Raw genomic sequence first — 17,395 nt, forward strand, 5'->3', positions numbered from 1 at the left:
GGAGATTGGCACTCTCTGTTAGGAGGCTTGGATTCTAAAAGGAAAGAACCTACATCACAACACCAGAGACAGGGTGACAGCTGTTCCCGCCCGTGTACCTTAAGCCTGTCCCCGTCTGGTTAATGGCTAAAGGAGTTGTGGGAGAAGTTCCCAGAGAAATACAAAACCAACATTTCCTGTCTTAAAGATTTTATAACTCTTAAACCATCTGTGTTGAATATTTTGTCAGTATATGCTTCTAACTTATTAGGTTCAGAGTTACCTTGAAAAGACTGCCTCGGATCTATTTTTTTTAATTACATGCTCAGTAGAGGCTCACCGGGGCTCAATTATTTATAGTATTTTCTCATTTGACACATGCTTCTAAGCGACTGAACTGAAGTCGCTTAGAACTGAAGCAGGATGCAGATCAAGCATGTAGCTGACCAGTTGAGGGTTAAGGGCCGTGCGTAATGGCCCAACATTGGACTAGCTAAACCCTAGCTCAACCTAGGCTAAGCCTTAAATGTTTTCATACATTGTTTTCATAGATGTAGTCAACTGTTGGATCACCGGGTCACCACGGAATATGTACATCCATAAAGTATATCCACATGGAACGTAGTCTTCTGAGACTAGAATACTATTTGTTGCCTAAAACATTCTTGATTTAAATCTTACCTAATATGCACTTAATTTGTTAGCATCTATGGAGAGTTTTTCAGATCTAGAAGAGTGCAATAGGTTGTTTTATTCCCCTTGCTGTTTTTGCTTTGCACACAGGAACTTTGGAAATGTAATTCACAAACATAATATGCACTGCAATGCAGATTATGCACAATTTGTCAGTTTGGACACACTTAGCAGCACCCTAAAAGCTGTGCTAAAGATAAAAGACTGATTGAATGTAAACGTCCTTCCCATAAATTATAATAAATCAGAAGTGATGTTTGGTACTAAGTGTGCCCAAAATAATGTTGTTAATTCAGTATATCTTGCTGATCTCCTAAAGTAGTAAAACCTCTCCCAAAAACTTTGCTTACCTGAGGCAGGCCTACTGAAAGATGATTTTCTTGCATTGCTCCAAACTTTGAAATAGTGTTCCAGAGAACATTAAGAACACAAGCTCTGTATATATCCACACTAAGACTTGCTTGTTTTTCTTGCTTGTTTAGTTTATTTGTTTTCCTTGGCTCTTATTTTATTATATTCTTCATTACTTGTAGGGTGAAGAAGTTTGCAAATGTCTGTGTGTGATGGCCAGAGATGGACAGGAACTCCATCCATAGTGTATTACCTCCCTTATGCCGGATGTTTCTGGGATCAGCTTTATGTAACATCATTATAACATTCATTTTAAATAAAAATTGATAACTAGTATGTGGCACATGATGCTTGGACCCCTGTGTATATAGTGAAAATTTCAAGGCACATAATATGGGACACTTTCTAGACAATTCAATTGCATTTACAATGGCTGAAAGAGCCTGAAAATAAACCAAAGGGACATGATGTAACTTGGTCTGCTGTGAGGAATTTTGTATTATGTAATAAAATATGATTGTTTGAATTTATAAGAACATGGTGCATAGCACAATACTGGAAAAATGCATTCAATTATTAGAGGAAAGAATAGGTTCTGACTAGATACATTCATTTTATTTGGATTCTACAGCTTGCACTTTTGGTCTTAGAGGCCATAGTTCTATGGAGTGGAAGGTTATGTAATGAAGCTGGAACTTGCGTATGTGCCAGTGCCTGCCTCCAAAATTGGCTCCATCTGCCTGGCATTGAGGATGAACTGATACATACTGATGATATATTCAAGGTTGTAGAAGAGGGGGTGACTGATTTTGTGGGGGTCCACATCACTGCAGGAATTCCCCTTCCCTCTTTCACACAACAAAGCTCTTAGAAGGAAATTTGGGAGATCTTTTCTGGAAGATCACCGAAGTGTGCAGTGGTTTAGGTTTCTCGGTATATACTGCACGTGTAATACAGACCGTCCATTTGGTGCGAAGTTCTGTGTCTGTGGAATGACTTTTTGCTGTCACAAACCTGAACTGTGCACTATTTCTACAATGCTATAAAGTAACCTTATAATCATTGCCAACATTGCAAAATCAAATTATGATGTCTTATTATGCAATAAATGGAGATTGATAGTGAAAAGATAAGAAAAAAAAAAACTTTTTTTGGCTCCTTAACATGACCTCCAAGGCTATCCCTGTCTGGTTTTCTCCTTAAAATCCAGACAGAGGATTTTCTGTCCATTTAGGAAAAACAGTGGGGAAAAACACTTTAAATCTGCAAAAAAAAAAAAAAAGAAAGAAAAAAGAAAAAAAGAAAAAGAAACCATCACCAAAACATGAAAAATCTATGTTTACACATATGCAAATGGTAATAAAACTGCGAAATCAGCTAAAAAATCAAAATCATTTGACTGTGGTGACAAAAATGTTATCATTTGACATTTAATTTGTTTTTTTCTGCTATTCTTGTGACACTGCTAGATCCTCACATACTATTTATATATATAATACATACATAAATATGATTGCATAGTGTGCTCTTGAATTTGCTGGTGATTCTGTACACTGTGTTTACGGCAAACACATACGTGACTTATATACATGCAGAGTGTCTTAGGCCTGTGCTGCTCTCAGAACATTGGAAGCTATGTTTGCCAAACCAGCATCCAATTTAGCACACACTGATAAACGTGTCACACATACCAGGTAACCAGATACATAGCTTTTAGACCACTTCTTCTTTATTTAACTCTGTCTTGCATAAGAGTGCTTGAGTTATATGAGCACATTATATAAAATCAGTTACAAGTAAGCTTGACACTGAAGTACAACAATACTGGGTGTTTCTTGAATAATTAGAGTTGATACAAGAACAGATCCAGTCTGTTACATGTGATTATATCTAAACAGGCCAAATATGTATTTGCGCACAACATTGCATTTGGTATGGAAGTCTCTTCCATTGAAATCTGAGTCTGCCCAAAGCCTTGTCGTGTTACCAGTGCTATGTTTAGTGCTGGGTCGCAAAGTTGTCCATTTCCCCGTGACAGTCTCCCCTGATTGAATTGCATTGACTCAGCTCTGGTCCAGTCCGTGTACCTATCCACAGGACCTTCCAATAACCCCTGGCCTTGTAGATCATAGTAACTAGCTAATCATGTAGGCAGTGCAGTGAAGTTACCTATATAACTGAGGAGCCTGCTCATGTTTGTGGGTATGAATCCATGCTACACTATGCTATATTTGAAAGTCATGTGTAAGTGCTAAGTTGCCAGATTCTGTATATCAGTGTAAAGTCCTTGCACATATGCTGTACAGGACATATGACAAGACATGCACATTCTCTTTGTTCATACACTCTTTCCAAAGACTGCTCTTAGCAGAGTTGGCCAGTATGCACACTATCAGCTGTGCAGTGAGAGACACTTGGTTCACAGAGTGGCTTGACGCATATGCATTAGTAACATTCCCCATGCTTAACACCTCTCTCCTACATCTTCTAACACATGTGCTGTGGAAAATAATGGCTCTTCCCCCAGCCCTCTCTCTCTCATCACCTAAATGAAAGGAAACACTGAAGGGTGTTTAGGGGTAAGTAAACTCCCTCTGGTAACACCACCTAAACCAGAAAAGTTATTATTATTATTATTATTATTATTATTATTATTTCATGAATGGATTTAATCTCAAAATACTTGCAATGGGATTAAAAGCATTAATCAAAAAACTAATATACAACATGAAAATATTAATTTGCAAAATAACAACTCAAGGTTTGAACTAAGACGGATTAATTCATCACCATCTACTTAGTTTAACTGAAATCTGCTCACCAAAAATTATGATATACCAGTTTATGTATCAACTCTTTAAATTGCCTATTTAACAGTAGACAATTTTACATTTGATCTTCAATTATGTTGTCTATACTCAACTCTGTAGGTCAGATATGAGAATAAGTGAAAGTTACGGGTGTCTTTTTTGACCCAGGCTGCCCTTTGGAGCTGTACCACTCCCTCCCACTGCCAGACTGTCCTTATATGGCATGAGTTGATCTCCCACAATCCCTGTGCCAAGCAGCTGAACCATCAATCAGCCCTGCCTCGTATATCTGCCTGGCCACACCTGCTCTTCTGCTATCATAGTCCCACTCTGTTTCGGCACACATGCCTTGCCAAAGCTCTCTCTACTGTCTTTTTTCCAGCAGAGCCGACACAGCAGAACACTGTTCAATATGAGCCCATACTGCTCCATTTCCAGTTCTCAGAAAACCATACACGTTTACTTCTGTCCTCTTGTCTGGATTGTTTTTAAGCAAAATGCCCATTAGGATTCTGACCTGTCTGTACTCTTACCCCTGAGGGCAAGCTGCACATCCCTATTTTCAGAACTGTAAATCTTACTGATAGTGTTGATATTACCAGTGGTGTGTCCTGACCCGTGTGACTGTGGCTTGTCATACTAAACAAATCTGACAGGGACAGGCTAATGCCACTTATTTCACTCGTCCAGCCCTCCTTAAGCTGCTTTGTTGAGTGTTGTTGGTGAGACGTCATTAAGGCACTCCTCCCCCTAACATCCTCCAAAACACCTCCTACTATTCTGACTGTACTAAAAAAAAAACAGAAAACCAGTCTTACTGGTCTACATTATATAACAGACAAACTCAGTTCTCACAACAACGAAAGTAATAAATGCTTTCTTGTAGTTGTCAGACTGGTGTGACTGTTCACCATGCAATAGTGGGAGCACTCCACTATAAACCATTTTACCTGAACAACCATATCTTACTGTAATGTAATTCAAAATATAACCTAATATAATATACTACCAGAGGCAGTGGTTTTCAAAGTGGGGCCCAGGGACCACCTGAGGTCCATGAATCACAGATCCTGGTCAAACCTGGTGGTCTGTGGTTTTTTTTTTTGTTTGTTTGTTTGTTTGTTTTTTTATTTTATTGTTGTTACAGTGATGGAAATCACAACCGACTATTATCAAAATTATTGTATTTAATATTTAGTTCTTATACTCACTTGAATCAAAAGGATTTTGACTCAATAAATAAAAAAACTCAATAAATCAAAACAAGTAGTTTATAAATAATTTCAGCTTGAACCTAATGTTTTCTGCTGATGGACAGTTCAGGAATAAAAAATCTCTATGACTTTCAATACATAGCCAAAATATTGTACACAGTTTGAATAGTGAGCCTAATATTTGAACATTTGAATGTATTATGTTTACGTCTTTACTGAGGGGGTCATTTGGATTTATTTTATAATTAAAGGTGAAAAGGGTGCAGGACAGGAGAGACATCCTGGCAGTAGTGGAGCAGCAGCCCTGAGGTGCTGGGAGAGCTGCAGGTGTGTAGTGGGCGGAGCCAGCAGCTTGTTGCTGTCTCGCACTGAGAGGATGGTGTGCATCACTGCCGCTGTGCATGCTGGGAAGGAGTAGACCAGGTAAAGCTCCGGTTATTCGGAGGCGCTGGTGAATAATTACCAAACCCTCTTACTGTATGTATGGCGTTTTATGACATATAGAAGATGGGGTTGTTGGGCTGTTGTGGGAATATTTGAGTCGTAGTTCCCTTTAAACGTCGAATTATCAGGTTTCTTCGACGCCACGGTGTTTCTGTCAGGTAAATAGATCCATCTCACTTTACAGAAAGCACTAACGCTTAGCATTGCTTTGTTTACTACTGTTTTGTGGGTTAATTTCTCTAAAAGTGTATCACGCATGTTAACATGAAAAAAGAAACTGTTGAGAAATAGTCATCTTGCAGGCTGCTATTAATCTGATTTTACATGCTACAGACTAATTAATGCTGTGCCCATTTATTCTAAACAAAGCTCATGTTAATAATTATCAAGGAATTTTGCATCCTAATAAGTGATAACGTGGATTGTAAGGCTTTGTTGTGTTATTGCTGTCAGTAGTGTGTTTAGACCCTGAAGATGACAGACACACATCTCACTGGCATGTTGGTAAAGAGATGTTTAATAACTATTCACTAATTATTAAACAAGAATTAAAATTTTTTTTACAATAAAACTGAAAGAATTATATATATATATATATATATATATATATATATATATATATATATATATATATATATATATATATATATATATATATAAAGTGCAGTGAGGAGGCTGAAGTTGATATAGTCACAGTTACTAAAATTCTCTCTTCCACCTTAAAGGACTGCAGATGTGATATTGTGCCTGTAGAGGGCACTCATTAGTCTTTTTTTTTTCCCTTCTCTTTTCTTTTCTTTTTTTCTCTAATCTTTGTGGCATATTTGTATGGAGCATTGAGGGTTTTTTGTCGTCTTGGAAGAAAATACTTCTAGTTTTAACCATTTGACACTTAAAAGTACTATAGTATGTTACACAAAATGGCAAATTTTTCTACATAAACCACTTTTTAAGGAGTATCTTGGGCCACAAAAATCTCACCACAATGCAAAAGAACACAATATCCTAAAATAGGATTTGTCAAAGTCTTCCTCAGCCCAGAAATGTTATAATATTTTTAAGAAAATGATTTATTTTCCTATAGGAGTCCATGTTCAGAACACTGTTGCTGAAGGGTTGAAGCACCACTAAATGTTTGACAGTCTATAAGAACAGGACTTCCTAAAATGGTATAACCTGTATTATCATAATATATTATACAAAAAATTGCTATTTTCCCCATAAATCAATGTTCAGACTACTGTTTAGGGGGTTAAAACATCACCACTAAAACCTCTCCACAATCTTGAAGAATCAGACTTCCTGAAATTGAATAACTTGATTCCTGCCTGGTCAAAAGTCATCTTCACACTAAGAAGTATCATAATATTCATTCATTCATCTTCAGTAACCGCTTTATTCTGGTCAGGATTGCGGTGTGTCCGGAGTCTCCCCCAGGAACACCAGGCATGAGGTGCAAATACACCCTGGATAGGACACCAGTCCATTTCAGGGCACACACACACACATTCATACGCTGATGTGTGTACCTAGAGGAATCAGTGAATTTAGAGTCGCCTCTGATAATAGTTGGGTTTATTATGATACACTCATGATGAGTAAATTACAACAATATTAATAATAAAGCATCTACAAAATCCCATTAAAGACTGTGTTTCAGAATCCTTTGCATAGTCTATCAACACTTTTTAAGAGTGATGTTATTCTGCTGGCCGCAGAGATTATCCATGAAACATGTTGTCTGATATGTCTATCTTTCAGATATTGTAACTGGGTCAGTAGGTAACAGGACATAAACAGCACATTTCCAGAACGGTTGTGTCTGCTATACTGATAATCAGTGAACTATGTCTTTGTGAGTGGAATGAATATAGGGAAAGTGGGGTCATATCAGGCAGCTGTAGTTGATGCCTTAGTGAAGATATTTGGGAATAAAATCCTTGTGGGGATGCTTCTGTCACCAGATATATTATGTTAGGTGTGATATTTTTGGCATTCTTTTAGAAGATACAAAACATATAGTGAAAGCTCTAGAATAAAAAGCATGAGTATTGATGGTACAATTACACCTTCTGTTAGAGAGCACACAATGATATGATGCTCAGATTTATTATAAGTTTATTAATGTATTAATAATAATAAGTAAGTACTGTATTTTGGTGTTTACTTTGTAACTGAAAAGACTTACAATTATATTTGACCAGGATGATTGTTGAAATAATTTGAATATGTATCCATGACTGTTTGTATAAGGTGTTGTCAACTGAAATGAATGCTGGATCATTGTTATTTTCAGGAATCACAGGTAGTATGAATGAGTAATTCATTTAAAAGGAAATGCAGTAACCTGTAATATATCATATTCACACACCCTTCCCATGTCCTGAGGGACTTCTGTCTCTGTCTGTAAATGGATGTGCTCCTAGTAACACATTAGCTGCTACTTGACTTGTCTTGTTTGCACTAAGAAACACACATCTCAGGCTTCTATCTTCTATCTCATAGCTGATATTTGTATCATATTGAACACAGCACTGAACTGAACGAAGTGCTTTACAATAAGTAGCAGAGCTGCCAGACCTTTTCTTATAGTTTTACTAGTGTGGATATGTTCCTCAGATTTTAGGGCTGTACTGTATTTGTAAATATTTGCCTTGTGACCTACACTACTGTGCAAATGGCCCAGCAAAAATGCCAGTAAACAGTAATAAACTAAAAACTCTAGCCTTTTAAAACTGTGTCAGTTCTCTTAGGTTTTATTTTTTTAAAATGTCTGGTACATTTTTCCAAGCATCTTGGAGAACCTGCCACTGTTCTTCAGGCGACTCTGGTTGTCACACTTCTGTTTCTGCAGGTAAAACCATTATGTTTTTATTTAAAAAGTGGTCCGTTACTTAAAGTGCAACTTTATTGATGATATATACAAACACTTTTCTGTAACATTAATTTTTTTTTTTTTTTGTAAATGAATGTTTGGAGATCTAAAATGTGCTTTTCTAGTGACACTAATACACAAGACATAAAATAAATAACTATTTATTCTGGGGTTAAAACATTAGTTCAGTTCTCCCTGTGTTATTACTGTCAGCAGTATTACAGTATTACAGAAGTCTACCAGCATGTTTCTTTTAACTGATCCTTTTTTGTAGTTTATGTTCATAATGTCAAAATGCTGCAGGCATCTTAGTGTATAAAGTGAAGTAGACATTGTCAAACATTGCTTCCCCTCTTTAGGACTGAGTTAAGCCAGAGCCATGCTGTCAGCGGAGGAGATCTTGAGCAGCACAAGGCAGGTGATCGCAGGATTGGAGGCTCTGCGTGGGGAGAACCGCACTCTGCTGGACAACCTGCAGGAGACGCTGCTGAGCCGGACAACCAGTGAGAGCAACAGCCTAGAGGAGGAGAAGAGTGGCATCATTTTACAGTCCCTGGAGAGAATCGAACTGGGATTAGGTGAAGCACAGGTGGGCTTCAGGAACAGACATCTGCTTTGTGCTCTGTGCGAGCTACATTCACCATGCACTTTATTAGGAACACCTGTACACCTGCACATTCATGCAGTTGTCTAATCAGCCAATTATGTGGCAGCAGCACAATGCAAAAACTCATGAAGATACAGATCAAGAACTTTAGTTAATATTCACATCAGAATGAAGAAAAAGTTTGATCTCTGTGACTTTGATCGTGGCATGGATGTTTTTTTTTCATGCCATTCTGTGTAAACTCTAGAGACTGTTGTGTGTGAAAATCCCAGGATATCAGCGGTTTCTGAAATATGCAATCCAGCCCATCTGGTACCAACAACCATACCATGGTTAAAATCACTGAGATCACATTTTTTCCCTATTCTGATCTTTGATGTGAACATTAACTGAAGCTCTTGGCCTGCATCTGCATTGCATTGCTGCAAGTGATTGGCTGATTGGATAACTGCATGAATGTGCACGTGTACAGGTGTTCCTACTAAAGTGGACAGTGAGTGTATACTTCACTTTATTCATACGCCAAACTTCTTTCTGGAATATGACATAATATTCATGACGAGCATACATAATTTGACATGCATACATCATTTTTCTAACCTCTAGATTTGGTACTGAAATACACTTGTTACTCCCTAGATTTTTCTGCGTGTTTATAAACACACGTACATGTGCACTGTATATAAATAAATCATTGTTAAATCATGTTAAAGTTGTACTCAAGCCTTTTCAACCTAATCTCTAGCTAACACATGTAGCATACTGTATGAGCAGTTACCTCAGTTAGTAATGTAGATATTTCCGTGCTGAGAAGAGAAAACCTGCTTATTCATAACATAATAAATGTCCATTGTTAGGGAAACCAATAAAAGTGTATTGCATAACACAATCATTAATTCAAAAGATGAATTAATGAATGTGTTAATTAATGAATGTGACAAGATGTTTGTAAAACAAGCGATCTTGTTTTACACTCTATACAGTTCATCCTTTCAGACCTAAGACTACTTTTTCAGAGGGAAGAATTTGCAGTTATACATTACCAGAATATTTGTGTGGGTCTGATTGCACATGATTCCCATTAAAATCTTAAGTGAAGGATAAGTTACCATAATTGCTGTTTTCTGTATTGCTCCACTGTTCAAAAATTGAATAAAACCTCATTAGGGCAGCTTTGATAAGACTTTCTCTTATGTCTGTTTCACCATAAATCCTTATAGATAGAATGTAGCATATATAAAACATTGACCATGTTCACCAACTTACTTATCAGTTAGAAGCAAGCTTTGTTTTTGTTTGTTTGTTTGTTTGTTCCCCCCACCCCACCCCCCGCTGAATATTCTATTAAGGTCAAGGTATTCCATTAACTCATTACTCCAGATGATGATGGCTCTGTCGGCGCACCTGGGTTCTCTGGAGGCAGAGAAACAGAAACTGCGTGCTCAGGTGAGGCGGCTGTGCCAGGAGAACCAATGGCTGCGAGATGAGCTGGCTGCAGCTCAGCAGAAGCTGCAAGAGCGCGAGCAGGAAGTGGTGACGCTGGAGGAGCAGAACAAACACCTGCAGTTTATGAGTAGCATTCGCAAGTACGACCAGGACGAGCTCACACTGGTGAGAACTGGAACCAACAGAAACGAAAGCATTACAGTAATTCGCATGCTTTTTACTGAACATTCCTAGCTAATACATATTCATATAATATTTAGAATGTAAAATTTCCATTTTGGTGGTTGATAAATTATGCATGTCTATCAAGTTTGATTCCTTTCTGGGCTGTAGATTTGTTTGAGAACATGTAATTGAACTTGTCCAACAGGAGGATAAAGACAGTTCCTCAGTTAAGGTGTCCCTTGATGATCTCTTTCCTACTGATGAAGAAGAGCAAACACAAAGTAAGTGATCCTTCCACACACACTATACTAAAGATGATCTTTGAGCCTCTTAACACATTTGCCTGTCAAGTTTGTCATGTGCATATTGAATAGGTGAGCATTCAAATACAGTGGCATGTTTGTGCCACAGAAGTATACTTCTCCAAAATAACATAAAATGTGACCATTGCACCATAAAATACACTCATATAAAACTGACAGTGCAGGAGGGAAGGAGGGGGTTTTCAAATGGTTCACAATACAATTAATAATAAGAGATAAATAACTATGGCAAATTTTATAGGTCAATACATCTCTGTGTAACTTGAAATAATGAGGTGGGAAGTATATTACATTATACTTGGAAATCAGTTACATTAAATGTAACAGAGTAATACAGTGCAATATACAGTATGTACAGACATGTGACCAATTAAAGGCCACCATGAGCTGCCAAAACAGCTTCACTGAGTCTTGGCGTAGATTCTGCAGTTGGAACTGGAACTGTACTGGATGGAGGAATACAGTACTTCCCAAAGATATTCCCACAGTTGGTGTTTTTAATGATGGTGGTGGAGAGTGCTATCAGTCCAAAACATCCTGTAGGTGTTCAGTTGGGTTGACATCTGGTGACTGAAGGCCATACCGTGTGATTTACATCATATTATATTCATCAAACCATTCAGCGAGCCCTCGTGTCGTGTGGATGGGGATATTGTCGTCCTGGAAGAGACTACTCCCGTCAGGATAGAGTTGTTTCATCATAGGGTAAAGGTCAACAATCAGAAGAACTTTGTATTGATTTACAGTGACCCTTCTCTCTAAGGGTACAAGTGGATACAAACCATGCCAGTAAAATGCATCCACCATTGTTTCCTTTAATTTGTCACCCATCTGTGTACAGAGTGCAGTATGTACAGTATGGCAATAGAGACTTTATCAGTTTTTCACTGTTACACTATTCCCTTTGTGCTTGCAGTATCTCAGTCACACAGCAGTGCTGTAACTGCAGCCCACCAGGCAGGGTATGAGATCCCTGCCAGACTTAGAACCCTACACAACCTGGTGATTCAGTATGCCTCTCAGGGCCGCTACGAGGTAGCTGTTCCTCTTTGCAAACAGGCCCTGGAGGACCTGGAGAAAACCTCTGGGCACAGCCATCCAGATGTTGCCACTATGCTAAACATCTTGGCTCTTGTGTACAGGTGATTGTTAGGCCGGAGTGTCATTAATGTCTATTGTTCATTCATATCACATCTTGTCAGCCCATTCAGCAATGTGTTTGTGTTTGTTTATTCTCTGTACAGGGACCAGAATAAATATAAAGAAGCTGCCACTCTGCTGAATGATGCATTGACAATACGTGAGGAGACGCTTGGCATGGACCACCCAGCAGTATGTTCCTGGTTTTTTCCCTGTTACTACACTGTTGTTGAATGATATTATATAATGCTATTTTAAAAACGGTTTGTTTTTATTGCGTGTGCTTGTGTAAATGTGTACAGGTCGCAGCTACTCTGAATAATCTGGCTGTGCTCTATGGTAAAAGAGGGAAGTATAAAGAAGCAGAGCCTCTGTGCAAGAGAGCACTGGAGATCAGGGAAAAGGTATGGACTCACAGTTAAGGCACAAAAAAAAACTGTTTTGGTATTCACACAACTAAAAACACTTGAGTTTGCACTTTGAAATGGTCCCATTCTGTCCTGTTTTGTACTTAGTAGGACAGAGATAGCTCAATAGTTAAATCCCCTGAACTAGGACAGTGGCAAGTCACATGTCTACTAGATGGCTGCTGATGGGTCTTTGCATATGACCTTTAATACTCAACTGCTAAAACTAAGATGCTTATACCGTATGTGTGCACAAGCACTCTAATAATTAGATTATTATGTGATTTTGAGTTGTGTTTCCAACCAAAGACAGGAATACATATTTAACATATTGTATGTATATACTGTATGTCAAGAAAGTGAAACAACGTCGTGTATATACACAACTCGGTGGTTAAAATGTTAACTGCCCAGAAGCTACTTGCAAATAAAAAGCAGCAATGCCCACTTTCTTAATAAAAAATTTTAAGTAAAAAATTTTAAAACAAACTAACTTCGCTTCTTGGGACGAATGGAAGGCAGCCGAGTTAGCGTTAAAGAATACTGACACAACATCCCTCTACATCCCTCTGTATCTGCAGTCAAAAAGTCTAATTACACATAATTCCCATTAAAATCTTAAGTGAAGGATAAGTTACCATAATTGTTGTTCTCTGTATTGCTCCAATGTTTAATAACTGAATAAAACTTCATTAGAGCAGCTTTGATAAGACTTTCTCTTATGTCTGTTTCACCATAAATCCTTATAGTTAGAATGTAACATATGTAAAACATTGACCAAGTTCACTAAATGGCCTTACTTATCAGTTAGAAGCAAGCTTTGTTTTTTAAACATAAAAGTAAAAAAATTTAAGTAAACTAACTTGGCTGCTTGGGACGAATGGAAGGCAGCCAAGTTAGCATTAAAGAATACTGACACACTATCCCTCTACATCCCTCTGTATCTGCAGTCAAAAAGTCTACACCTCACTGTTAAACCTTTATTAGTAGTCTGCTTACATGAGCTCCCTGAGCAAGCAACAAAAATGAATAGATAGCTTCTATTATAAAATAAGCCATCTTCTATGAATAGACATCTCTGAATTTTGTGTTGTGACTTTCTTCCAACCAGAGAATAATACTGCTGTTTCTGCAGGTGTTGGGGAAAGACCACCCTGATGTAGCGAAGCAGCTCAATAATCTGGCTTTGCTATGCCAGAACCAGGGCAAGTACCAGGAGGTGGAGGACTACTATGAGAGAGCCCTACAAATTTACCAGAATCGGCTGGGCCCAGATGATGCCAATGTGGCCAAAACTAAAAATAATCTGGTAAAAGGACTACTGATACCTTAGGGTTAAGAGTCTTGTACTGAGAGGTGCCTGAGAGGAGAAGTTTATATAATAGCTATATAAAGAATATATATGTATTTATTTAACAGGCCTCATGCTACCTCAAGCAGGGGAAGTACAGGCAAGCTGAAGCTCTGTATAAAGAGATCCTGACACGTGCTCATGAGAAGGAGTTCGGATCAGTGGAGGGTAAATTCCAACCATCTCTTAACTCAACAAAACTGTCATATATTTTTAGATTAAGTTTGTGTACAGATAATTGATCAGTGACAGGTTTGTGTTGGCTCTGTACTCTAACACATTGGATTAATGCAATGTGAGGTTAACGTGCAAACTGTCAGCTTAGTACAGTCCTTTTAACAGGAATCTTCCAATTTTAAATGGGGGTAAAATCAGCTGTTTCCTCTGATCATGTGAAACATGTAGTTGTGTGTAGGATTGGTAATAAGCCAAAATTATCATATCACAATACTTGATATTTTCAGGTTAGACAATATTTATTTCAGTATTTAGTGGCAACAGTGATATGAAACACTTTGTTGGTGTTTCTGAAACCCAGCTCTGTTTTTCAGAAAGTCAGTAAGGTGAACAAATTGATATTGTTCACTGCCATACAACACCCGTTCAGACTCATTCGTTCTGAGCTGGAGATTTAAAGCGTTTTAGCGCAGGTACTAGGGGCAAGTGCTGCAGAGCATTTCTACCAGCTCCAGTAATTGCGTTTGAGCCTTCTCAATATAACAAACCAACTGATGTGCCTAGCAACATCAACATAACAGAAGGCCACAGCAGACATAGACCAAAGAACAACAATTGAACAGGATGAGAACACTAATCTGGAAGTAGGTGTACATGTATCAAAGACTGTCATAGCATGATGAGCACCTCATCGTACATCAGAAACTACCAGTAAGCCTCAAAAACAGCTTTAACTCTGACTGTTACAAGGTGCTAAACTGGAGACTCATTCCAAAAATGCTTAAGAAACATCTCCTCACAGAAAAGTTCACCATATCAAAAATAACACACATTTTGTAAAATATGTGTAAGTGGAGTGTCTGTCATTCCTGTGTCAGTTGTTACTATAGCTATTAGAAAAAGATAATATAATGTATTAGAATGGGTACATTAATATAAACCTGTGATTTCCTTTGTAGCCTGTCTATGTCTAACAGTATCCAGTATAGACATAAATACCGTTGAATTACGTCTTAGATTTTGACTTTAGCCACATAAGAGTTTAATTTCTGTGCTGGATGACAACAGAAAAAGCCATCTTGCTTATATCCTCAACTTTAGCTTTTCTTAATTATTCTCTCTCTTACATTCAGGAGATGGAAGACCAGTTTGGGTACACACCACAGAGGGAAGCTCTAGACAGGTGTGCTCAGTATTCTGTTATCTCTTTGACCTCTCCAAACCACATTCCTCATAATATGTCTTTCTGGATGTAGGAAAGCTTGAAACGCAGTGGTTCTTTTACAAAGCTCCGGGAATCTTTGAGGCGGAGTAGTGAAAAGCTGGTTAAGAAGCTAAAAGGGGCTGGAACGCAAGAAACAGTGCCTCGCAATCCTGGGTATTTGTATATTCCATTATTTGGGCCTAGAGATTATATTAGAGCACGCTGTATATTGAATACACTCACTGAGCACTTTATTAGGAACACCCGTACACCTAGCATTCATGCAATTATCTAATCAGTCAATCATTGGCAGCAGTGCAATGCAGAAAATCATGCGGATACAGGCCAGCAGCTTCGGGTGATGTTCACATCAGCTATCAGAATGGGGGGAAAAATGTGATTTTGACCGTGGCATGATTGTTGGTTATTTCTTTAAGTGCTGATTTCAGAATGCACAGCATGTCGAACCTTGAGGCTGATGGGCTACAACAGCAGAAGTCTGCATCGGGTTCCACTTCTGTCGGCCAAGAACAGATAGCTGAGGCTGCAGTGGGCACAGGCTCACCAAAACTGGACAGTTGAAGACTGGAAAACATAGCTTGGGTTTCTATTTCTGGTTTTTGATTTCTGCTGAGGCACACAGATAGTAGTGCCCCATCTCACAAAGCAAAAGTCATCTCAAATTGGTTTAACAAACATGACAATGAGTTTAATGTTATTCAGTGGCCTTCCCAATCACCATATCTGAATCCAATAGAGCACCTTTGGGATGTGGTAGAACGGGAGATTCGCAGCATGAAAGTGCACCTGAAAAATCTGCAGGAATTGAGCATGTCCACATGGACCAGAATCTTAGAGGAATGTTTCCAACATCTTGTGGAATCCAAGCCATGAAGAATTGAGGCTGTTTTGAGAGCAAAGGGAGGCTACACCCAGTATTGGTATAGTTTTCATAATAAAGTGCTCAGTGAGTGGATGTCCAGGGTTTTTGTAAAATGTAACTCTCAGGCTCTTGAAGGAGTTAATCTAGGTTTGATGAATTTTGTATGATTTCTTTTTAACAGAATGAAAAGGGCAAACTCCCTCAATGTGCTGAATGTAGGAATAAGGGAGAGTCAGGACGCTGTAAGGGTAAGAATTCACCAATACACTGCAACTTTTCCCACATTTTACAAGTATAAAACATTCATTCTTGATACTATATTCATTAGAGGTTAAATTATGCCATTTTTTTTTCTTTCTCTAGTGGAACAGTGTATGTGGTGTTATTCTCTTAATTCAGTGTAATCCAGTCCATTTTCTTAATGGTCTATATATTTCTTCCAGAATCTCAACAGGCTGACAGACAGCCGTGCTCTCAGCTCCAGCACTCAGAGTTTAGCCCGCCGGAGTTCTTTAAGTGGAGAAGGTTAATCTTTCCTAGCCAAGGTCCTGCTCCTGTCTCAATATGGCTGCATAAATCATGTTTATAACCAACAAAGTATTTATCTCAAATGAAGATTAAGTGGACCACACTAAACTGGAGCTAACTAAAGATTCCTCAGAGGAAGCAGATGGAATATACGACACTTTATAAGACAAAAGACACGGCAAGTCATTTCTTTCTGACCCTGCAAGCCTGTTGCACTGTAACATATTACATGCAGCTGTATCTTAATTATTACTTAATTAATACAGGTAAGCATTAGAGATATTTCTATTTATATGGCACATTCTATGGCCTGCATTCCAAAGTAAAATGAAATGTTCATGTTAAAACTAATATTTAGCAATCTCATTGTGAAACAAGAGACTTCAGAATCCAATGTTACTCAAAGCTAGTGTTTTTTTTTAGTGGTACAAACATCCTAACTATAAACTGGTTTTACATTTTATTGCTGTAATCTAATACATTTATACACTTAAACAATTAATGTACAGACTCAGTATGGTAATGCTATAGAACAAAATAAAACTTTCATCTGTCATTCACAATACTTTCATCAAATGGATTGAATGTGGCTGATAAAAAGCAATGAATGCTTGTTCAACATAGATTCTGAACCTGTTCCTTGGTTCCTTTCTTCTTCCTTCCATGGTAAGAGGATCAAATGAATGCATGCATCTCAGCATTTTGAAGATGTGTGTGATAACTAGCTAGTGTGTGAGAACTAGCAAATGACCAAAATGGAGTTTAAAAAAAAAAAAAAAAAAAAAAAAAAGACCATGA

The 17,395-nt window shown here is 38.0% G+C and overlaps 1 protein-coding gene across 6 annotated transcripts; it reads left to right on the plus strand.

Moving 5' to 3' along the window:
- Window positions 1-5,336: 5,336 nt before the first annotated feature.
- klc3 (kinesin light chain 3) lies at window positions 5,337-17,160 on the plus strand. Of its 6 annotated transcripts, none has more exons than XM_026924378.3 (14): window positions 5,338-5,649; window positions 8,283-8,345; window positions 8,726-8,955; window positions 10,354-10,620; window positions 10,790-10,865; window positions 11,824-12,049; window positions 12,152-12,239; window positions 12,350-12,451; window positions 13,590-13,763; window positions 13,874-13,973; window positions 15,116-15,165; window positions 15,239-15,360; window positions 16,251-16,317; window positions 16,513-17,160. In XM_026924378.3, the coding sequence occupies exons 3-14, from the start codon at window positions 8,746-8,748 to the stop codon at window positions 16,597-16,599; spliced, it is 1,569 nt and encodes a 522-aa protein (XP_026780179.1). In that variant the 5' UTR covers window positions 5,338-5,649; window positions 8,283-8,345; window positions 8,726-8,745; the 3' UTR covers window positions 16,600-17,160. The 6 variants fall into 6 exon arrangements, with proteins under 6 accessions (XP_034166594.1, XP_026780179.1, XP_026780180.1 ...); XM_026924380.3 differs by having other exon boundaries at window positions 5,342-5,649; window positions 10,354-10,584; XM_034310702.2 differs by having other exon boundaries at window positions 5,342-5,470.
- Window positions 17,161-17,395: the final 235 nt, after the last annotated feature.

The sequence above is a fragment of the Pangasianodon hypophthalmus genome, chromosome 14, assembly GCF_027358585.1.
Source record: "Pangasianodon hypophthalmus isolate fPanHyp1 chromosome 14, fPanHyp1.pri, whole genome shotgun sequence".
NCBI classification, from domain to species: Eukaryota; Metazoa; Chordata; class Actinopteri; order Siluriformes; family Pangasiidae; genus Pangasianodon; species Pangasianodon hypophthalmus.